The sequence below is a fragment of the Ambystoma mexicanum genome, chromosome 3p (genome assembly GCF_040938575.1).
Source record: "Ambystoma mexicanum isolate Mex_15411 chromosome 3p, UKY_AmexF1_1, whole genome shotgun sequence".
Taxonomy (NCBI): domain Eukaryota; kingdom Metazoa; phylum Chordata; class Amphibia; order Caudata; family Ambystomatidae; genus Ambystoma; species Ambystoma mexicanum.
The window spans coordinates 523,410,627-523,434,566 of record NC_090925.1 but is presented as its reverse complement, the minus strand read 5'-3'; the positions used below and the strand labels follow the sequence as shown (position 1 = coordinate 523,434,566).

Sequence of the window (23,940 nt, the reverse complement as noted above, 5' to 3'; positions counted from 1 at the left end):
TTATTATGTCTCAACGCAATCAAAACCCAGTGCCAAACAACCAAACAGTCTTTCTATTTTGCCTTTATAGACTTGCTAGGAAAAGTGTTTGCAACTCAAATACTATCACGGCTAACATTATGGATCACTCAGGCAGGGGCCTTTGATAGGCGACAGACGGGCTTTGCAAAAGGAGTTGGCTGCGGTTTGAACTTGCTAATAATAAATGTATTAAAGATGGAAGCCTTAAGAAAAGGAACGAAAGTTTATGCTGCATTTGTGGACTTAGCCCACGCTTTCAATGGAGTTGATAGAGAGCTCCTGTGGGAAAAGATGCTGAAGCTAAGATGCCCGCCGAGCATGATGATGGCTATAAAAGTACTACATTCTGAGACAAATGGCATAATTCGCCTGGACCAACGAGGAACACTTACAGAACGAATTAAAACCACTAGAGGCGTAAAACCGGGCTGTCCACTAGGTTCCACCCTATTTAAACTATTGATCACGGACGTGGGAGAAACCCTGGAAAAGGTTCCAGCATTCCCACCGAAAATAAATGGGAATCAGATAAGCTGGCTAATATACGCAGATGACATTGTCCTGCTGGATTTAACACCAGTGGGGCTCCAAAGGAAATTAAGTGCACTTGAAATTTACATCAAGAATAATGGGCTGGAAATAAACGCAAATAAAACGGAGATTATGCAGTTTTCCAACCTAAAAAGTCAGAAAAGAACAAAGAAAAATCAACGAAGTTGGAGCGTGGGAGGCGTGACCCTCAGAAAATCCGTACAAGTTACATACTTGAGTGTACAACTAAATGCCAGCATCGCAGATGACCCAATGATGAAAAGAATAAAAACCAAATGCAAAGCGCTTGCAGTTCGAATGCTCCATAAGAAATTTGGAAAATTCTCATACCAACCAGTAGTAACTTTCTATAAAGCAAAAGTTATACCGGCCTTGATACACGGAGCAGAAGCAATGTTAGGATGCCCTTTCCGCTTGTGGGCCACATTTGAAAACATATTTTGGAAGAGGATCCTGAAGGTGCCTCAAAGTACACTGAATGCTTTCATAAAGTATGAGTTAGGGCTATTATCAATGAATGCCAGAGTGATATGGAATACACTGTCAATCTATAGAAAGATCATAGAAATGGATAGAGTGCCTCAATTCGAAATATTGAAACCAGCACAGATGAACAATTCGAACGAAGTGCTGGAGATTTGGAAAAGAAATTGTGAACAAATCTTGATCAACAGTCAACAACGAAGGAGACCTTGGAAAAAAATCCCAATGCAGTAAAAAAAGAAACTCTGGTTGACGGACTGGATTGAAACAGTGGAACAGCGTGTGCAACACGTGTGTATGAAAGATCACACATGGGGAAGCAAGGCTCTGAATGTTCTACCAGGATATCTTAAAAGATTTCCTTGCCCAAGAAGAAGGAAAATCTTTTTAAAATTAAGACTAAACCTATACCATACGATGGAGATAAAGAGTATGAGGAAAAAACTAAATGATGTTGTTGACAGCAAATGCCGCTTCTGTAAGAGGGAAAGAGAGTCCCTAAAGCATCTCATGACGATATGTCTGGGCCTGAGAGATTTAAGAACAAAAATTCTAGGACCAGAGCTAAAAGAATTCTCAACTCACAGCGCCGAAGAATGGTGGATTAAGATGCAAGAAGGGGAAGACGAAAAATTAACTGTAGCTGTAAGATTCTTTTTAGAGGACTTGGAAAAGAAATTGAAAGATTTTGAAGAATACGTTGTAGTTGAGAAAGGAGATAAGGAGAAATGTGATTTTTCTTTTTTTCTTTTTATAAAGTTTGTAAAAAACGAATAAAATAAAATAAAAAAAATAAAAAATATAGATTTGTATGCAGCTTTCAATTCAATATCACATGTCTTCCTGGTGTCCAAATTAGAAAGGGACTGCTGCCCAGCATCTTTATGTGAAATTATTTATGCACTTCATTCTCAGACATCAATATGCATTAGACTAAATTTAGATGGCCTTCTATCAACACCCATTGCTACAGCTCTGGGCTTGAAGCAAAGATGTCTACTCACTTCAGCAATTTTTAATTATTTCATACATGATGTTAGCAAAACATTTGCAGCCATTATGTCTGATTCACCACGCTTACATGGTGCTCCCATTAAAGCAATGCAGACAATCTAGTCCTTATTGCTAAAACCCTGATAGGCCTTCAAAAGCTGCTAACTGCATTCACCACATATATTGATGTCAGTCAACTTACACTCAATACTAATAAATCCCAAATCGTGGTCTATTCGGCATCTAAGACAACACACAATAGATTTGTTTGGTCAGTCAAAGAGACAAAACTTTCAATAGGCCCGAGTTATACCTATTTAGGCACAATTTTTTGAGGGCAGCTCGAATGCGACAGGGCAAACAGATAGTGTGGAGCAAAAACTGGCCACGGCTATATCTCAAACAAAAATCATTTTACACTGAAATAGCAAATTGACACTGAAACCAGCATTAGTGTATTGGCATGAGAAGGCTACCCCTTGCCTTCTTTATGGCTTTGAAATGCAACCTATTTGGTCACAAATCACCATAGACAAGTTAGAAGGCAAATTTTGGAAAAGTGTCTTACTCTTACCACTGTGCACTCCCAGTGCCAGGATTCGTTATGAACTTGGCCTAGTTTCGCTCCATGCTGTCTATTTGTGGCGACTATGTGCGCTTTTTCGCAAATGTTTGATTTCCACGGATTGTAACAACATCCTTCAAACTCTGTCAACATACTTGTTTACAAACACTCATGTATTTCTTCAAAAATGGATGTACGTAATATATGTGTCATTAAGTAGAGCTGTCATCTCGATAGAGATGTTAATCTCAAATCAAGACAAACCCAAATGAATGCTATGCAGATGTGACTGGATCTTGATGCGAGACAAATGCCTGAATTACAAGAATCATTGTAAACTTCTGTTTCACCCCAAACATGTTAAAATCATGGAATCGTATTTAGTGAAATCTCCTTTGCCTGTTATAAGAAATGCTATATTAAGGTTGCGTTTCAATTTCTGGCCAATGCGTGATCTCCAAGCCAGACGCAAATTAATTGCCAAAGAAATGAATTTGTCGATTCTGTTTAGACCGCAATACACCAGAGTCACTTCAGCATATAATCACATGTTTTCCCAAACTGATGGGGCTGTGGCAGATTTATTTCATAGATCATTGTTTATATCTGAGTGCCTTAGAAATGGGCCATTGGTGGCAATACATCATATGTGCTGGTAAATTGTCCATTTATTTAGCCACTGTTAACTTTTTAAAAGCTCTTAAAATAGATGTGTAAAATGCATATATATATACATACACGTGATATATTTTCTATGCTTCCTTTTATGTTATTATTTTGATGTGTTCTTAAAAAAATGTTCATCTGTTTTTAAATGTTAAAATTGAAAAGTTGATATAATATTAGCTAAATCAATTTTAAAAAACTGAGATCATTGTCTTTGGTTCAAAGATAAAAGTAGCTAATGTTTTACACTCTGTTCTCGGCCCAACCTTGTTTGGGGCTCCAACTAAATAGACCCAGAAAGTGAAAAACTTGGTCTGTATATGGCAGTCCAGTTTGAGCTGCAATTTGCACATAAATCAGATTTAAGTCAGTCTATTGTCAGCTAAAACATTTGAAGCCTTTTTTGCCTCTAGTCGCTGAAAAAGACCATTGGCTGGACTACTGCAATGCCCTTTTGATGGGCATTCTGACGCATCAGCTCCAGAGACTGTAGGTTGTCCAGAATTCTGCGGTACAACTCATTTTTTAACTAACCAAAAGAACCACTATCTCTCCCTTCTGAAGGAGTCTCCATTGGCTCCCAGTAAAGGAAATTATTGTCTTTAAAATCTTGTTTAGGCCTAGCTCTGGCCTACTTATCTTCCAAGATTGCTGTCCACCGCCCCAATCGTACTTCACAATCTACTGGATAGAGTCTCATGGGAGTTCCTTTCTCTAGAACCACAACCTGGGGAGACAGATGTTTCGCCATTATTGGCCCCCACTCTTGGAAGTCCAATTGAATCATTGAGCATGTTCAGGATACCTTGTTAATTTGTTCGATAACTTCATGTTCAAATAGATGGAGAGCTATGTTATTGATGCTGAGATTTAATTGACGCTTTGGTCAGAGTTCTAGAAAATCCATTGAAGTGGAGTCATGATCTTGCAAAGGTTGAAGTTCAAAGAACATCTGTATATCCATTTTACGTTGTCATTTTTGTTGATTGATCTTCTCTGTGAATAGAATGGATTTAAATGTGGGTATGAATGACAAGCCCATAGTTAAATATCAAACCAACTGACAAAGGAGGAGCTATAGTCATAATGGATTCCTACTTCTACCATGCCATAATGTTATATTCTAGATCTACAGCACCTGATGAAGGGAAGTGTTGTTCCCAAAAGACGTTGTGTTCACCATATTGAAAAGATAAAGAAGAATTTAAAATTAAAACAAACTGGCTCTATTGAACTGCTTTTACTTTAGAACTTATATCTAAATTGCTGCTATAACTTTACATTACCCTTTACTGGCTGATTCTCGGCATATCAGTGTGCAGGGAACGGGAGTGCCAGAGTCTTTCAGACACACTTCTGTATTGCTCATGTATGAATCGTACTCCGTGTCAGGGTAGTGCTACCTCACCCGCACCCAAGTTTTCCTCTATAATCCATACACATTAGTATTAACCAGACTCGAACAAGGTGTGCCATTATACACTATTTTTGCTATTTCTCCCATATGCATAACTACCCATCACCTGTAAGCCCTTTAAACAACATTAAGCGCATAGCTGAGTTGTTTTGCTCTTCCAGTAAAATCTGGAGATTTTTCCTGATAATCATTACTATTTTCACTTATTGTGCGAATTTAGGAACCCATCCTGGAACCTACATGGGATTTATCCCAAATAAAGGACACCAATAATAAATATTAAAAAGTAAACTGGTGACGCATACATTACACTCTAATGGCCGAATATAGCGTGCAGTCACCCATGCACAGGAAAGCATTTTTGAAATGACATTTAATATCACCAGTGCAGAGCTTTTTGAGGTCTTCGGCATGCACTATTTCTAACTTTTGAGTGAAAATACACACACAATGAGGTGTGCAAACTGCCTAAGTACACATTCAAAAATGGCCACCACGGTATGCCGGCCTTCTTTATATATACAAGTGGCTCTATTGTAGTTCACGTTGGTATTGTTAGCAGAGCGATTGAAGCATCCTTACACATATACTGACACGCGTTTCAAGGTAAGACCTAGTCGGAGATAGACAGCAGTAATAGATACTGCCAGGGGAGATCACGGCATTCTTCAAAAGTGCCTTGGAACATTGTATTGGTATCATTACAGGTTTTAGGCATAACGCGATTACACAGCGTGCGTCTACGAAGGACACCAAATTGAATGAAAAATCACTTTGTACTCGAACGAGCGTTACATCTCGCACCTAGAAGCCTACCCAAAAAGTAAGCTTATTCTTTGTATACATGCCTAACAAGGGAGTTGTTAGAATGCATGCTGCATCTGGCAGCTCTATGAATTTTTAAGAAAGGCCCCTTGACGTGCTGAAATTAAGTTTTTGTAGGTCCATTTTGAAACCTGACCACACAAAACACACACATAGAGGGTGCCTGTGTAACTGAATGGAAACACGTCTTTCCATTAAAATGAGGTTTCATCGTACACATATTCGCTTCTCCTTTGCAGAATCATAATGTATGGTAAAAGAGGGACTTGTTTTAATGTTTGATGACCACCATTTATGATCAATTTTTAATTTGATTTTGGCAGACACTCCAAAACCTTGTGAATCATAACAGAATATACACTATAGAGAAGGTACGTGTTTCTCCATTACAATGGGTGATGTTGACACTGGTGATCTTGATCTGCTTCTCTATGTGCTGTGCTTGTAGCGTTGACTGAACCATAGATTTTGTAGCAGTCTTTTGGTCCTTTAATTGGGTGCATCAAGCAGACTTGTACAGAGCAAGCATTGTACTATAACAAGAAAAAGTATTGAATAGTGATCAATACAATCGCATCTGTTGGAGTGGTTCAAACACTAGGCACATGCTTTCTTTGCGAATCCATCTGCTGTAGGCACCGTGTGTTTACACGTGGGGATGCCTAAGATGGCTGCCGCCACTGAATAGAGCGTCCCAAGTTGCCCAGCAATGGGCCGAGAAGCCACTGGCAACCCGATTGGCTGCCCGTTCCCATTTAATGCAGCTGGAGGAACCGGAAGCCGATAGCCGTACCTCCACTTCGAAGGCCCGCCTTTAAAAGGCCCTAGCCTGTCGGTGCCTGTCCCACTCCCCAATCATCTCCCCTGAGGCAGTGACTTCAGGAGAAGTACTGCCGTACAACACGGAGTGCCGCAACCTCATCGTTCTACCTAACCTGCAGCACGCATATCAGCTGATGCCCAGAGCTGATCACCTAGACCAACGATCGTCTGTTTGCGCAGTCCGTGCTTTCTTTGTGCATCCTTCTGCCGTGGATACCGTGTGTTTACACGTGGAGATGCCTCAGATGGCCGCTGCCATTGAATAGACCGTCCCCAGTTGCCCAGCAACTGCCCAAGGGGCCACTGGTAATCCGATTGGCTGCCCGTTCCCATTTAATGCAGCTGGAGGAACCGGAAGGCGATAGCTGGCCCTCCACTTCGAAGGCCCGCCTTTAAAAGGCCCTAGCCTGTCGGTGCCTGTCAGGCCGTAACTGCCACAGGGTGCGTTATTCTGCCCAAATATCACCACGCACACCGCAACAAAGTCTTCTCTCACTGCGCATCTCTCCTATGGTCACGCCTGGCATTTAGACTGCCTATACTGATCGACAGGCTCAAGCAACTGACTTACACCCCAGAGCCGACAACCTCAAATGCGCAGGGCCTGAACACCTCTGATTCATCCGGAGAAAGTGTGGTCAATGAAGCTGCTGCACCCACAGCCAGGCAACATTTCACTTGACCGACATGCGTGGTTGCCTGAGAGGACACAGAGACAAATATCAGGTATGAAATTGTGCTCAGAGGTTCTGAAATGCAACCTAATATGGCACAACTAACAAGGTGAACAAGATATGTGTTTTCCTTTTGTTTACTATCTGTCTGCCCTCCCGCCCTCATATATGTACTTACGAATAAATAACCACCTGCATGTATGCATTACTCATCAGCTATTTAGCCCACAATTGCTGCGCTTCAGACCTTGCTCCTCTGCCCTAAACTGCACCTTGCAAATGCCTTCGCACATAGGGGTTTCTTGCCTAACCATTGCCCTGCAGCCCCCCTGACTTGTATCCCATTTGTGCCTAGCAGCCCTGATTTGCATCTCATTTGTACCTAGCAGCCCTGATTTGTATTTCATCTGTATCTCATCTGTACCTGGCAGCCCTGATTTGTATCTCATCTATACCTAGCAGCCTTGATTTGCATCTCACTTGCACATAACAGTCCTGACCTGCACATCATGTGTACCTAGCAGCCCTGATTTGTATTTAATTTGTATCTCATCTGTACCTAGCAGCCCTGTTTTGTATTTCATTTTTACCTAGCATATAGCTGCATCTTGTCTGACCACTTTATTGCAGCCTTAAACAGCTTCTTGCTATTACACCAGCCTACAGTTATATCCTGTCAAACAACCGTATTGACCTGTACCAGAAGCCCTTAACGAGCCTCTTAAAGTGACTTACTCACCTAGCCTCAGTATGATCACTGTCAAAGCCATCAGGCAACTTATCTGCTTTTCCCTGTTCTTATTTAGTCTCACACTCTGCCCCGTTAGTCGCCACACACAAGCCCCTAGAGACTTACCCGTAACTACACTTGACTCTCTTAACATTATGTCAACTAACCACCCTCTAGCTATGGACAATTATATACACCAAATCCGAGTAACCCTTGCTCTACAGAATCTAGGAACACTCGCCTTAGCGCTAGACTAGCTAAAATATACGAGCCACCTAGAAGCTCGCTACCCACCTCTATAGGGAAAAGGACTCCCAAAATGCCCGCGACTACCGAGTCAGCAAACAACCACCCTCCTTAATCAAAAAGCTACACACCCCCACACGTGAATCTCAGAGACCAACCAGCGCCTCACCCAGCAACTACAGCCCCCACCAGCCTGCCTATCAGAGGAGCTTTAATAAATTCCTGATCTCTAGTAGCACATACCACTGAGATTGCAGACCTGATTCTGAGGGACAACCTTGACTTTCTCGCCATCACCGAGACATGGTTACACGCCGCAGCAGGCCCTATGCTCATGTTAGCAGTCCCAGACTCCTATATTATTTTGAGACAAGACAGACAAGGATCTAGAGGAAGAGGTATTGCCATTATCTGCAAAGGTAGTCTCACCATGAGACCTGCCCCCTCACAATTTCCAATTGTGCGAAGCACTGTCAGTCAAAATATCTTTGAACAGTTCTCAAACACTTAATATACAGCTGATATACCGCCCCCCGGGCCCAATCGGAACATTTGAGGATGACATTAACGAGATCCTAGCTAACAACCTCAAAAACTCGACGCAATCACTACTATTAGGAGACTTCAATCTGGGTTTCAACGACCATCAGATTTGCCTGCCCAGGCAATAGCTAATATATTAGCAGAACTAGGCTTCACTCAAAAAAGCACTAACCCCTACCCACAACAAAGGTAGAATACTAGATTGGGTGGCAGACCACAACTGCCACGCTAACACCCTCTCTATCTCACCGCTAGCCTGGACCAACCACTGCCTAATCTCATTTATTCTCTCTACTGATAGACCCCTACCCACTCCTCCCCCATGGCTCCTCCCACACTTACAAGAAATAAAAATAGCATTACAGTGGATAGGCTTATCCCTGCCTTACTCCCCACCCTTAATGCACTTCCTGACAGCGCCAACTCAGAGAGCCTGGTTGAGGAGTTCAACAAAATTATGGCTTCCTCCTTGGACCATATCGCCCCCCCTTAAACTCAGACCAAGCAAACCTAAAAGCCATCTGAACAAATGGTTTACACCCTTCCTAAAAAACCTAAGGCAAAAAAAAAAAGAAATTGCGAGGCTGCCTGGAAACTACTACCTTCGGAAACTAACAAATTAAAGCTCACCAAACTCTCATCCCTATACAAAAAAAGAAATTTGCCTAGCTAAGCGGGCTTCTTATGACTCTCGAATCTCCCAAGCTAATTCCAATATGAAAGAACTATTTACAATTCTCAAAGAATTAGAGACCCCAATCACTATACCAGATACATCCAACAAAGATAAAAAATGGTGTTCTAACATCCAACTTGCACTGGCTAACAAACTATCCACTCCACAACATAACATTTCCCAAAAGAAAAACTCTTTAACGAACCCACCATCTCCCAAAACTATTAGGATCACAGCTGAAGCCCAACCTGCCCGATTCAACTTCTCTAAAGTCTCCATTCTTGAGGTTGAAAGGATTATTCTGTCCCTTAAACCATCCAACTGTCAGGGTGATCTCTGCTCAGCAAAGCTCCTCAAGGATGCGGCTCGAGAACTATCACCCTTCATATCCAAGCTTATTAACGCTTCTTTTACCACGGGCACCATACCCACGAACCTCAAACAATCATGGGTACTTCCACTCTTAAGAAAACCAACGCTAGATCCCTCAACACCTACCAAGTACAGGCCAATCACTACAGTCCCTTTTCGTCTAATAATATTAGACAAGGTAGCCTATACACAAATTCAAAAATATTTGGAACTAAACCACCTACTAGGAGCTAGACAGTCAATTTTCCGCCCACAACATGCTACAGAGACTGCCCTCATTGACCTCAAGACCCAGGTCGACCAATTTAGGGACAACGGCAAATCAGCCCTGCTCCTCCTCCTGGACCTCTCAGCTGCGTTCGACCTGGTGGACTATACAATATTATGTAACCATCTCGACACAGCAGTACACTTCTCTAAGGACGCCATAACCTGGATTAGGTCCTTCTTAAGTGGCAGAACCATGAGGGTTTTCTCACCCTCTGCAGCTGCAGACCCCATACCCATCACTTGTGGTGTTCCACAGGGATCTTCTGTCTCACCTACACTGTACAACATATTCACCAAGCCTCTTTTCGACGATCTGGACCATCTTGGTATCACCTACACTAGATGATACTCAGATCCTCCTCCCACTCTCAGGGGATTATGACAAGGATTGGGCCTTAGTGAACAGAGTGTACATCATCATCTAGGCATGGATGGCCACACATGGTCTATACCTGAATGATGATAAAACTGAACTCATCATCCTGGGCACCCACACCAATCTATAAAAATTGGGACCCGACTACTCCTCATTCATAATAGATGGTAACTGCATTAAGGTAGCATAGGAGGTAAAAACACTAGGTTTTTATCTTGACTCCATGCTCTCATTCTCCAAACAGGTCAACACGCTAGTGTCCTCTACAGCCTATATGTGCAAACTTATAAGAACAGGTAAGCAATTTCTCTCCCATAACAGCTGTACCATCCTGGCCAGAGCACTCATCCTGTCCCGCTTGGATTTTTGCAATGCCTTGTACATAGGCTCCAACAAATCCATCATTAGAAGAATTCAAACCCTACAAAATAATGCCCTAGAGCGGCGCTAGGCATCTCTAAAAGCAACCACATCTCTGAAGATAGACGTCAGAATAATTGACTCCGAACCAATGACAAGATCCTTCTAAAAACCCTTTCACTCACTCACAAATCTCTCAATAACGCCACACCCATCTACCTCTCTGAGAGATTTCATAAACAGACTTCCATAAGACCCACCAAATCCATAAAAAGGGACCGCCTGACCATCCCCAAATACAAATTAACCAAGATTGGAGGCAATAGTTTCCCCGTTAAAGCGGCTAAATTATGGAACTCCCTGCCCTCTACTCTGAGATCAGACCAACCCTACCTCAACTTTAGAACCAAAACCATCTTGTGGCTGAAAGCTAATGACTATTAAATCACTTGATGTCAACTGAACTGTATTTGATAACGCCTATCCTGCTACCCTATTTGCTGCCTTTGCATACAACAATTGTAAATATTGTCAATCCTGCTATTTGAAAGAACTGTACTTACATCCAAGACTTATTATATGCTACCCCTTGAGGATAACTATAACATTGCACGAAATTCCTGTAATTTCTGTAAATGTATCTTGTTATGTAATTTATGTTTCACAACTGACCCCCTGTAACTAAGCTTTGCATTATCCTGTAACTGCTGCGCCTTGATACCTCTGGGTCCTGTGCGCATTATAAATAATAGACAAACAAACAAACAATACCTATGTTTCTATTATATTACTCGCAGGCCTGATACAAAGAATAGAACGACCTTAGGAATTCTTTAACAAGAATGAAATAATTTTATTTTTTTATATTTTCACAGCTGTTTAGTAGCACATTAGTTTAGCTACTGAAATCCAGTGCAATTGATATGATATAAGCAATTAAGTGTTTGTAATGTATATACTGTTTTGCTTGTTTGTCTCTCCCACCCACTGTTATTTTTGTGATATATATTGGGCCTTTAGCCTGGTTTTTATAACACATATATTTCATAAAAAATCCCTTTTTATATATAAAAAAAAGTCAATTTGAGGCCAATAGTAATTGCTTCGTCTTAAATAAGATATTTCTCTGAAGAGATAATAACATTGATTTGCGTATTAAAAATGGTGAACTGTTAGTTCTGTCAAAATCACATCAGGTCTGCGAGTCCTATTCCGTGGTGCAAATTTTGGTAGTTTAGATGTTTAGGTATTCTCAGGTTCTCACACCATAGAATACAAAAATTCCAGAGTTTCTCCCTTTGTATTTAGTGTTGCTCTCGGACCTGTACAGCGCTCCATTGCTTGTGAGCTAGGTTTACGCAAAAAAAGATATTATAATAATAAAACTTGAGAGAAGCTCAAGAATTAACAGTTGTATTTATATCAGAACAAATGCAGTGTGGAATGACAATAAATGTCTGCTGTGACGATTTAACCTGAATTTAACTTCTCTGTTCTTTAAGTCATAGGAACAGTTATTCACTGCTCAAGCAGCAAGACCAAAGAATTGGAGAATCCAAGCAGCAAGCAGCTTAGGCAATACAGCTATGTGTCCAAGCACCTCTAAAACAGTGTAAATTCAAGAAAAGACGTCCCATTATCTAAACCAGCAGCACCTTTTTAGTCACCCACCTCTTACATCTGCTCTGAGCATCGCCAATGCTGGCGTCACGTGGTCAATCAGTGGATGAGCCCAAAAACAGCAAGGAGGTTGTGGAGGACTGCATGAAGGCCTATACCTCTCTGAACAAAGTGACAGCATATTACAGGCACCTGGTGTTGTGTCTTGGGGGCACATCGGACTCCACCAGGCTCAGGGAGGATTTGGAGGACTGCAGAAAACGGGCCCACGAGCTAAGCACAGGTAAGTAAATATGGGGAACAATGAGAACTGTTCCATATTCTGTTTTATCAGGTCTAATGAGTGAACAATACCCCCTAAAGTGAACTCGCTGTCACTTCTTTTCTTCAGTTGCTGAAGAACAACCAGGTAAAGCCATCTAAATAGCAGTTAGGAAGAATGTGGTTATTGTGCCGTACACACCCATGTACCAATTCTCCTAAGATAGGTGCACCACACATGTAGCCGCAGTGCGTTGTTTATTTGCAGGCCACTGGGCCTGTGGTTCCAGGTTAGTGAGCAGAGGTGGAGGGACCAAATAAGGAGAACTGCAGTAAGCTGGGGCAGGCAGGAAAGTGGTGATGGAGGATGTTAAGGGAGGAAGAGGTGGGCATGGGGGTGCAGCTAGTTGAGAAATGGTAGGGGGAGAGAGGTGATGGGGCAAGCAGCCATGAGAGTACAAAGAAGCAGCCATGAGGGTACAAAGAAGAGTATGTAAGCAGAGGCCCTCATTAGGAAGTCAAAGGGGCTCATCGGGTAGCTGGATTCGGTGGGTGGAGTTTGGTGAGGGGGAGGCATTGGTAGCCCTGGATTTGGTCCCTACACCTAGATCCCTATCAGACCCTTGGGTGATCTACTGCAACAAGCACTCGGATACAGGGCTGACAAGAGCCGAGCTCCAGTGTTCAAGAATGCCTGTCTGTAGGTAATTCTGTAGAAGGTGCTAGTGGACTAAGAAGGGGGGCATTATTCATAGTGTATACATCTGGACATGCTCCCCTCTCTGTATAGAAAAGTAGCCCTGGTGTCAATTTTACAGCCATGCTCTATCTGAACAAGAGTGGACCTAACCAGTTAGGACATCCAGAGGATTTGAGAAATATGACATTTCTAACAACATACCACATGTTACATCACAGCATGCATGGAAAGATGGGACAACCTCAAATAGATCCCTCTGAAAATGCTGTGATCTCTACAAACTCAGCAGAGTCCCTCCAGCAGGGGTGCAACAGTAGGTGGTGCTCCAAAATAATATTGCTACTATAATCTTGAAAAGCGGGGGAAAGTACAGTCCCTGCATTGTGAGAACTGATCGCGGATCCTATGTTGGTGATAGGTCTCTTAACTGCGTGCAGACTGTGGGGACAGTGAGAATGTGAGGGGCTGCAAAGTGTTAAACTGTGCTTAGTGAATATGTCCTGAGTCTGCCACTATGTTGGATGCCTGCACATACTGGATTAGCTTTAAATGCTACCCTCCCACAAGAAGCTTGGAAAATTGAAGTCCATGCTGGGACATATAATTCTTGGAACTGCTATTGCCCACACAGACGTTTAGTCCACCTGGCAAACTGCAATACAATAAGTATCTATTCTATATTGATGCTTAGTGGTAATATGAGATTTGTTTTATCCTGTATTTCCATGCTTGCATCCTTCTATACTCCTTACTGATAATAAGGAAGTGGGTTTGAATTGTTTACTGCGGATTAAGATAGTTTAGACCACAAATCATTTCAGAGGCTCAACCTGGACATGAGCATGCAGCATGGTCATGAATATTTGAAACACAATATGTAAAAAGAACAACAGCCTGTGATGATTCCAATGGAATATTAACTGATTTCCCAGCAGTGACCTCCTTCCATGTGGCCAGGGGATGGTAGCCGCTACCTTATTCTGACCCTGTTGGCGGCTACAAGAGGGAGTATCACATGGGAGGAGACAACCTCTGGTGAGATGTCATGGCTTCATTGGATGAGACATGGAATCCCCCATTTTCCTTTGAAGATACTCCTCCCATACCTAACACCCTAATGGCCTATTGTCACAGGTCTACATCTCTCTCTAGGAAAAAATATTAAATATCTGTCTCCAAATCATATAGACCAAACTTGTGGAAATTACAAGATCACCTGCTCCAGTTCCATTTATCCATCATCCAGAACTGATTTACTATTTAGAACGATTGAAAGTGATCATACAAGCTTGTTAAACTAATCACCAACAATCACCAGAATACTGGGATGATGAAGAGGGAAAGAACAGTGCATAGGTGAAGAAGCCATAAGTCTAGTGAGTGTTCTAGTTGTTACTGACAAACACCTGTGCCCAGGATATTTAAAGAACATAAAAGGCTGGAGGCTGCTTTTGGTGAGAGAGCATTTCAACTGTCTGCGAGGCTCGAGGAGCGGAAAAACCTAAGCAGGTGTGGTGGAGATGGGTGGCTCACCATTCAGGGAGAAAAGAGACGCTGCAAGAACTGGAAATAGGTGAAGTGAATTGAAGTCAAGACGCTTACCTGTATTTGAATGCATGAAGTACAAATATACAGGGTAACCGAAGCGAAAAATATATCTAGAGGATATATTATCCAACCAAGTAGATGTACAATTGTGGAAGTGGATAGAAACACCTTGTGAATACAAGAAACCCTGCCAGGAGAATATGACAGGCAATTACAAGTGTTTGAATACAAAAAGCACTGCAGGAGAGTATACCAGGCAGGTGCAAGTGTGTGGCTACAGAAAGTCCTAAGAAGGAATGCCAGGACTGTGCTGACCAGACAAGGAGCCAAAATTATGGAATTCTGAAAGAAATAGAAGTACAAAGCTAAACAGCTTTGTGTATGGCAGTGCTATTGTGGAGCAAGAAAGACATTATATGAACAACTATTTGTATTAAAGAGGAGTTCAGGTGAATAGAATCACCCTCTGGAGCAAGGACTAGTTATCATTGTAGAACGTTTTGTGTTCAAACTATCTATTCTTCCTTTGCAAACTCTTTTTTTTTTCAAAAGCAACAAAGGTTAAAGACATTTCCCTTTTCACCTTATAATTTAGTTTATAGTGTGAGGGTCAGAATAGAACTTGTGGTCACAAGGACAATTTTGACATCCCAACACAGATAGAGCCTTCCTTTTGGTTTAGGTAGGGACATTTCTCTTAGATTATTGTCAGAGATGCCTTTTCCCAACCCTTATATTTTAAATAAGTCTTTAACCAAAAATATGACTAACTTCTGTCCGAGTTTTATTCCTGATTCCTCACAAGCCTGAGGGCTAAAAATGCTGGTAACTGAAATAGGACTTTACAACAGTTTACAACTGTTGGCTCCGCCGTGTGTAACCAAAAGAAAGCAATGATCTGCAATCTCATCTGTATTGTTTAACACCCGGTATGACAGAAAATAATGTGGCCAACCTGGAGAATGGAAAGATGAAAAATCCACGTGTTAATAAGATACATTTTTTTTTTACTAAGACAATGAAGGTATCCCTCCTGAACAGTTGTCCTTGCTTAATTCATCTGAAGCTCAGGCTAGCATTTGTAAGGCCAAGGGCCTGACTGTGAGTTTGGCAATATGGTATGTGACGAATCTGAGGATGCCGTCCCTTCTCTTCTATGGGGAGACCTTTCCCATGGTGCATCCACAGTACAATAGTCCTCCTGGGGGTTGTGCGCAGGAGGTGGTTCACAAGGGAGGGGAACCACTTATGGAATTAGAGATGATCTTTCCCAGCCCTTCTCTTCCACCCCTCCTCTTGGCAAAGTCCAAATTCTTATTGTGCCCTATTAGAAGGTTCTAAGATACTTTTATGTGAAGTTAATACACCCAGTAGGATCGACCAGAGTAAGGTAGAAGGACTGTTAGAAATAGTTTCCTGGCTAGTGTTTGGCAGGAGAGTAAACCAAAACTATTTGACGGCTGTGAACCAGAGAAAGGGATTCACAGGAACTTTGAGAACCAGAGATAATCCAGGGGAAAGGGGCTAATCCCTGGATATTGGAACATTATACTGTGGAAAGCGATATTTATTTTGTCAATTTTTATAACCTGGACTTTACCCATCACTTTAGGATTTAAAACAATACATGTAGAAAACTCTGTTTTTCACTCTGCTTACTAACCCACAAATATGCATACTCTAAGGTGCTCATTATGCATACCTTCAGCGCCACAGCGCAGTTTGTAAAAATTGTTTTTGTTTCTTTGTTAGTGTAAAATAAAAAACCCTGTTTTTGTTACCTTGACCTCTTCAGGTGTTTTTGTGTATTGAGCTAGCAGCTTTCTAGCCCTACTGCAAATTCGGTGACCCTATGTCACGCCTTTGGTTAGGGTAGCTTTGACTCTACTTCTGTTATATTGTACCTTTTACCCTCTCTAGTCAAGCCCCCATACAAAAAAGAGGGTTCGCCCACTTATCTCTCATCAACAGGTGTGGGATTCAGACAACCCAATAAAGAGTTGACCCACATCAATCTCTGTGAGAACAACCAAACCCCTGAAAACCAGTAGAGCCACAATCCCCTTTCTGGTGGAGACAGACCCCTGACCATTTGAGTTGCATCAAAAATATGGTATTTCAGGTAATACAGACAATTGCGTGGCAATCACCTTTGTCCCTTTAAGCCCCAAAGCTATCCTTCCTGTTAGGAGAAAAGTGGAGGGGAATGATTATGAGATCTTTAGTCCCAGGCAACAATGGATAGCAGGGAGGGATAAGGTAATTCAAACAGACCTTTTTCCTGTTCTTTTTATTTACATAACCTCACCAGACTATGTTTTACCCATCTTACACCCCAGGCATGAGTTCAAACTAATTCTATGAAGTTTCCCTACTGAGTGTGAGGAAAGTCCATGTACTAGAAACACCCATCTTTCCACCTGAGAGGGAATTCCATAACCTTCAAGAGTCTAGAGGAGGGTCATCCAATAAAGAAGAACATTTTGATATCTCAGAAGTAACATCTCTTCCATTAACCCCACCGGGCAGTGTGGGAACGAGGCATCAAGAAAGGTAGGAGGAACAAATACTCCCAGAGGGGTTCACATACCAGTAGGAAGGGATAGCATCAACTAACCCAGGAAATCCCATCAATTTACCCTAAGATAGGGAAGACTCCATCTCAATGGTATTTCTTAGAAACCATTCCCTTTTCGAAAAGGAAAAGCCTAAACCTGAGAAACCCGAAACCCCTAACTCTCAAGGAGAAATATTGTTATCAAAACTCTCTCAAGTCAAAGATCCCCCTAATTGCCAGTGAGATACTGCAATCAAACAAGTGGCAATCTTGGGGCAAGTGCATTTCTCTTAGGTCAAGTATGTAAACTAAGGAACTCGCTCTGCAGGTCTAGTGGGATTTTTAATAATTTGCAAGGGCTGCCAGCCTAATTGGCTGTGGGCAGTGTGACACAAAATTACTATAATAGAGCACTACTAAAGTGACAAGCAGTTTAAAGAATTTAAAGATAATTACAGAGGATTCCCAGCCTGATGACAGTGAACATTCAAGAGCATGTGAATCCGTGAAATATCCAATGCTGGAGAAGTATCATATTGTATATTGGTAGCACAAGATTGTAATTCTAGGTACCCAGACATTGGTAAAACAGATTGTTTACCTAAGGGAATTTTACATTTAAAGTTCTTGGTGATTGTCTACAAGAGAGAAATATAAACCAGAATGGCAGGTTCTGGCCAGAATTGCTAGATGAGTGAGGATTGCTTGTGTTAAAACGATGAGCGAACAAAAGGATGTATTCTAGGAGTGGCGACTATTGATAGTTTAATTTAGATGGGCGTAAATGTCTCCCCAAAAGACATTTTTTTAATAATATGTTAAAATGGTGCATTTTACAGCATGCTTTCTGCGAAAAAATTGGATAAAATGCCCCAGTTTTCAGTCAATTTTGTATATTAACACATGAAAAGATCTGATAGATGCAATTCACAAACAGTGCACAAGCACGTTTTCCGATGCATTTTCATGATCCCTTTTCCCACAACATATATACAGTATAAAAAGCTTGTTCATGCTGACTGTGCCCATAAATGTCCATGCTGGCAGCACCAGTATATGGCAGTTTCCCATATACAAACATAAATATGTTTGTTTAGCGCATAATGCCACTATTATGAGAAAACATGTCAATAATGATGCTGCCACTGAATGCCAACTACCCCCATTAAGAACATACTCCTTTTGACTTTGCCAGTAAAAAATGCACACCCCAGTAAAAAAAACATGTCCAGACTGGCTGCATCAATGTAGGCCAGTATGGATATGTAACAACAACCATTATGTGGGCTTTACCCTTGATGGCCAGTAAAAAATGGCATGTCACATTAAGAAAATATATCCGGGCTGGCTGCAACAATGTAGGCCAGTCTAGACATTGTGGTGTGATGGAGTAAGGAGGCTGACAAGGTGGTATCGTTTTGGCTATAGACTTGTATTCAAATAAAGAAAAGAACCTGCCTCACATTATTTCTAGAGGGGTTCTCCCTATCTAAACACAGAATAACTTAGGTGCTCATCAGAATGTAAGTTAAAAAAAACAACAATATACCGTCCTCTGTCCAAGCTCACTACTCTATCCACTACTCTTTCCACTAACAAATAAAGCAAGAAAAAAAGGGTTCAGTGAACTTCTTATCCAAGTCACCAAGAGAATGGCTCCTTCTACTGGTGAAACAATTCAATTGTATACTGACTTAACAGCAGTCTCTTGTACCAGGATCTGATTTACCAAATGTGCCTAGACCAGGAGAATAACTCCCTTTTCCTGGTCTATCTGGAAGAGTTTTCAGAGACTGTGCCTTCATAGTCCTTTGTACACATCTTTAGAAGTGTTGGGATGCACGTACAGCATCCTGATAGGGGAAAGAGGTTAATGCTACGTAAGTTGTATTAGTCCACGTTGAGGCTCGGTTAAATGCAGTAATGTTGCAGTTAGCGTGTGTTCTGTGTAGTTTGGAGATTTGGTCTATATGTTTCTTTGTATCTAGTTTTGAATACATTTTAGTTTGCATCATGTAGCAACATAACGAGCAGAAATGAAATTGCAATGTCATTGTGTGAGTTTCAACTTTGTAGTGCATGGAATTGAGCTGCGAGGAGCTCTATGTTCATGAGGGAATAGTTTTTTTTGTAGAGAAATTGACTGTAGGGGGATGCAGTGAGCTTGTGAAGAGGGTACATGGGGACTTAAAATGACTTAAGATAAATATGTAGTTAGATTACCATAGTATAAAGAGTTCTGCCATCTTTATATTAAATCTTCTTGAAGATTGCACTCTTTTCATAGTTAGAGCCTTAGGCTGCAGAGTTTCTGGTTTGCAGTGGCTGAGTTGCCTTCCCTCCATGAGTGTTTTGGATGTCCAGGTCAGGAGATGGGGAGGAAGCAGAGCATATCGGGCAGAAGATGATAGGCCAAATGGCTGCTGGAGGCAAGAATGAAAAGTACTGCCATTACGTTTGTTTTTATGGTTATCTTGTTATTGAATGACCAATGGGTCCAGTTAGGTTGCAAGGGTCGGATTGGGGTTAGTCAATAAATACATGAAATGGATGCTCGAGGGGAGAGCTTGACTTGTGTTTTATGATTCCATTTGGGTTCTCAGAAAGATCAGCAGGACGCATGTTAGGGAGGCCATATGATTTAAGATGGAAGTCGCATTAGGAGTTGCAAAGGTATTCTGAAGGAGCAGTTCACGGTGCAAGCGGGTCTGGGGTAATGAGAATCACCACTATCTTCCCTCCTCCCTCTCTGACAAATTGGATGAGCCAACTGTTGAACATTGTTTAAGATAACAGACCAATTATATTTCAGGAGGTCATGACTGGCTATTTAATGAGACCATGTGAAAGGGGGGATTGTGTTTAGTAAATGCATCCAATGGGGTTAGAGAATGTAGGCGATGTTTACGTTCTTTGTATAGTGTTTACCCAATGAGGATGTGGGATGATGCAACTGTCACATGTAATTATGTACATTATTTGATTTTGTGAACAAAAGCTGTAACTTTGTTGAACATGGGGTGGAGTCATTTGTTTTTCAGCTTTACAGAGCTGACTAGCCTACCTCCCCCCAACCGTTTGCTCTTTTTTCCGGCAACTTGCCTTCACTCTCTTTTTGAGTTCTATCGTATCAGCCTGCACCAATCACTGAGGCCCATTTGGCTTTAAAAGAGGGCAGAACCAATCACTTAGCAGATCATCTGATCTAAAGACTTCGGAAGGAGTAAGAAGGACTCATTTGGACCCGAGCTGAAGGTACAGTCTACCTTACATCTTATGCCAGTAAAGGAAGGCCAAGAGTTCCAAGAAGGAATCAAGATCCCTCCTCCAAACATCTCCCAGGGAACAGAGGGAGAGACCAGACTCAGAGGACCCATCCAGCAGCTCCAGAACCAGTACCCAGCCAGCACACACGTGTCCTGCTAGGTTTTGCCAGCAAACTTCCTTTGTGGGAAGTGCCAGAGAGTCTCTGGACAAAAGACAAGGCAGTTGCCTGCAATGACTCTCCTGAGCTTTGAGCCGTCCACCTTGAAAGGGCACGATAACACTGTTGTTTGTTCAATCCTGGCTATCAATTGCAATTGCATTATATTAATTCTTGTTTGTTACCAGATTTGACCTCCATTGCGCAAATGTAGCCGTATTGGCATATATGACTAGTGGTGGACCTAGTGGTGTCTGGGGGCCTCATTATAAGTATGCTGGTCCGGAAACAACGGTGCCGGTAAGCTTACCGGCACGGTTATTTCCGGAAAGGCATGCTACAGGTCAGACCTGCCGGGTGGTACGGCACTCGCCCACAGAGTGTTCACGGAAGCACCGGCACTGTTGTTAACAGTGCCGGTGCTTCCATGGTCCCCACTCCCATTGAGCCCTATCGGACTCTATGGGAATAGGGACTTACTATTTACTTGCGCCTGAGTTTCTGGGCCGCCGGGGGTTGTAATCCCCCAGTGGCACCGGGAAGTCAGGCGCTAGTAGATCATTACGGGCCTGGCAGCAACTCGCTGGTATCACCAGCAAGGTTACCGCTGGACCCGTAACGAGGCCTTAGATCATATATCTGTTTGCTATATCTACCAGGGCATCAGCCCCAAGCGAATTCTGTTGACCACATTAGTTCAATGAAAAGGGTTTATTAGACCATTTTATATTGGACTTCATTAGAACTTGCTTTTATGTTCCTTTGGGGTGTTGATATGTGTTAATCCAGCGCATTCACTGTATATTGTAGAACATGTACTATTTTAAACATCACCTAATCTCACCTGTGTCCGTTGAAATTGACTCCTTATGGGTGTTTTTGGACTTTTCCTTCTTGCAGTCTTTGGAGTCTGATGTGTCGACGTCCTCTCGGGAAAGCTTGGATTTCCCTTTCTTGTTCTTTGTCTTGTCTCAATCGGTCCTGACCTGCTGCCACAATGACCTAGTGTAGGTAACCACACGTAGGGCACAGCGTCAGTCAGACAGGACGTGCCCTGAGATATGAGGGGAAAGCCCTAAGGCACATAAACCCACCGTGAGTAGATGATGAGAGAACTCAGGCACACAATGGATGGCAGTATTTGTGAGACGTTCCGGATAGGAAATGTAGGAGAATGCAATATGGAGTATGTCTTCTCAAAGGCTTGAATAAAGGATGCTGGAGTAAGAAGTCCCGAGCACATGGAGGGATGAAGAAGAGAACCGTAGGAAAAAAAGGGGACACAGGAGAAACACAGGACGAAAGCAACAGAAGGCAACCAACAGGACAGGACAAAGAGCGGGAGAACACTGGAGGCAGGACAGCAAGCTAAGTGGGAAACCAGGTATCGAGGAGGGATCAAGAATGCATCAAAGGAAAGAACACAGAAAGAAAGGTACTAACGTCTTACCCAAACAGCAAGGCGATCAGGGTTGCAACGCAATGCACATTGGTTCTTTTCCAGTATAAGTGTGAATGCTGTTATGCGAGCGGCCATCCTGGATAACAACTAGACTGCTGCAGCAGATAGACGGGCAACGTGATAGACGCTCGCAGCCTTGGAGTGTAGTACGGTGTAATGAAGCGCCCGCTGCTCTTTACACCAGCGACGCCACAGTGACCAAAGGGTCGCTTGACACCTAGGCATAGTGTCCTGTCCTATTTAACTCCTTGCTCGGTGAGTCTTAGGCTTGTTGAATCCTTCTGCTAAGTGAAACATATGCATACTGTGAGAAGCCTAAGGGGGTCCTCACTTTTTTCTCCCCAACATCCTCTGGTCAGGTGGCCAGGGAAAGGCCATTGCTTTTGGATCCTGACGCGGGGGGTGGATATGCGAGGGAGGATCACCCGGCTGGAGAAGATTTGAGGAGTGAAGGGAGGGTGTCCTTAGGAGAGACATAGTATTCCCCATTCCCTTTTTCTGATGAGCCTTCCGTATCAGAAACCTTTGTAGGGTACTGTCAAACCCCATCTTTTTCTTCGTTTAGAAATTACTGTGGGATTTTCATTACAAAGCTAGGACTAAGTTTTGTTTTTAGAGTCAGGACTTTGGTAAACACACACTTTGGCTTGTCGAAATATCATTTTTCAGATCTTCATCAAGTAACAAGATATGCCAGTGCCTTTTAAAAAAATATTTGTATTTCGTTATTATTTCTACAGTAACTAGTGATCACACGTGTCATCCTGTCTTCTTTACAGGATTTAGCTTTTTGACTCAGTAGAGATACTGTTTCCAAAATGTCTGCTTGTCTTTTTGCCTCCTTAATACATTTGGAGGTGTAACCCATTTCTACAAATCTCTTACCTATAATGGACGATTCTTCTTGGAAGGCTGATTCTTGACTTTGGGGATATTAGTCACTACATTGCTTTTATGGCAGCTGTGTATATGTTAATGTGTAAGACAGAGTTAACCTCAGTAGGTTTCCTAAACGTTCTCGTCTATATGGTGTCATCAGTAATCTCTATATGTAGGTCTAAAAAAAAGTGATGTTGCAGGTGCTCCTCGATAATGTGAGTTCCATTCCTAAGGTGTTATTGTTAAGATATGGGGCCTCATTACGAGTTTAGAGGTAGCCATGCCCTTAATAAGGGCATGGCTGCCTCCAAACTCCGGTCCGAGTCCGGTTTCCTTGAATGAGGAATTTCCGGGCTATTCCAACCTTGGAGGATCCGGTAATTCCTCATTCAAAAAACCCATCCCCATTGAGCCCCTATAGGGCTCAATGGGAATGGGGAGGGAGCTAATAATGGCCCATTAATAACAGGCCCGTTATTAGCCCCCTGGTCCCCTTGCGGGAACCGCAAAGGACGTCTGGTCTGACCAGATATTCAGAGCAGGTCCCGCAAGGGAACCTCATGATAGGGCGGAATGGGTTTACCGGCACCGGCACCATTACCGGCGCCGTTAAACCCATTCTGCGCACCTCGTAATGAGGCCCATTGACTAAATGTGATCAGCTCTTCCTCAGTTCCCTTCCATATTAGGAAAATGTAATCAATATACTGTATCCAGGTATTTATTTTATTTTTACATTTGTAGCAGCACACAAATCTCTCAGGCATCTAGGTGCTAGTTACAGTAAGTGCAGAATGACAGTCTACAAAGTGCAAGACCATGCATAGTGGTTACAACATGAGTTTGGATCCTGAAAGCAAGCTCTAACAAAGCCATGCCTAATGGCATGGGGGCTACA

General features: G+C 42.4%; 1 protein-coding gene across 2 annotated transcripts in view; it reads left to right on the top strand.

Moving 5' to 3' along the window:
* Positions 1–23,940, top strand: part of LOC138580573 (regulator of G-protein signaling 9-binding protein-like) — a 340,969-nt gene that overhangs the window by 236,083 nt on the left and 80,946 nt on the right. For both annotated transcript variants that reach the window (XM_069651222.1, XM_069651223.1), the window contains exon 2: positions 12,094–12,494. In XM_069651222.1, coding sequence (XP_069507323.1) covers positions 12,290–12,494 — 205 coding nt within the window. In that variant the 5' untranslated portion in view covers positions 12,094–12,289. The remainder of the gene's footprint in view (positions 1–12,093; positions 12,495–23,940) is intronic.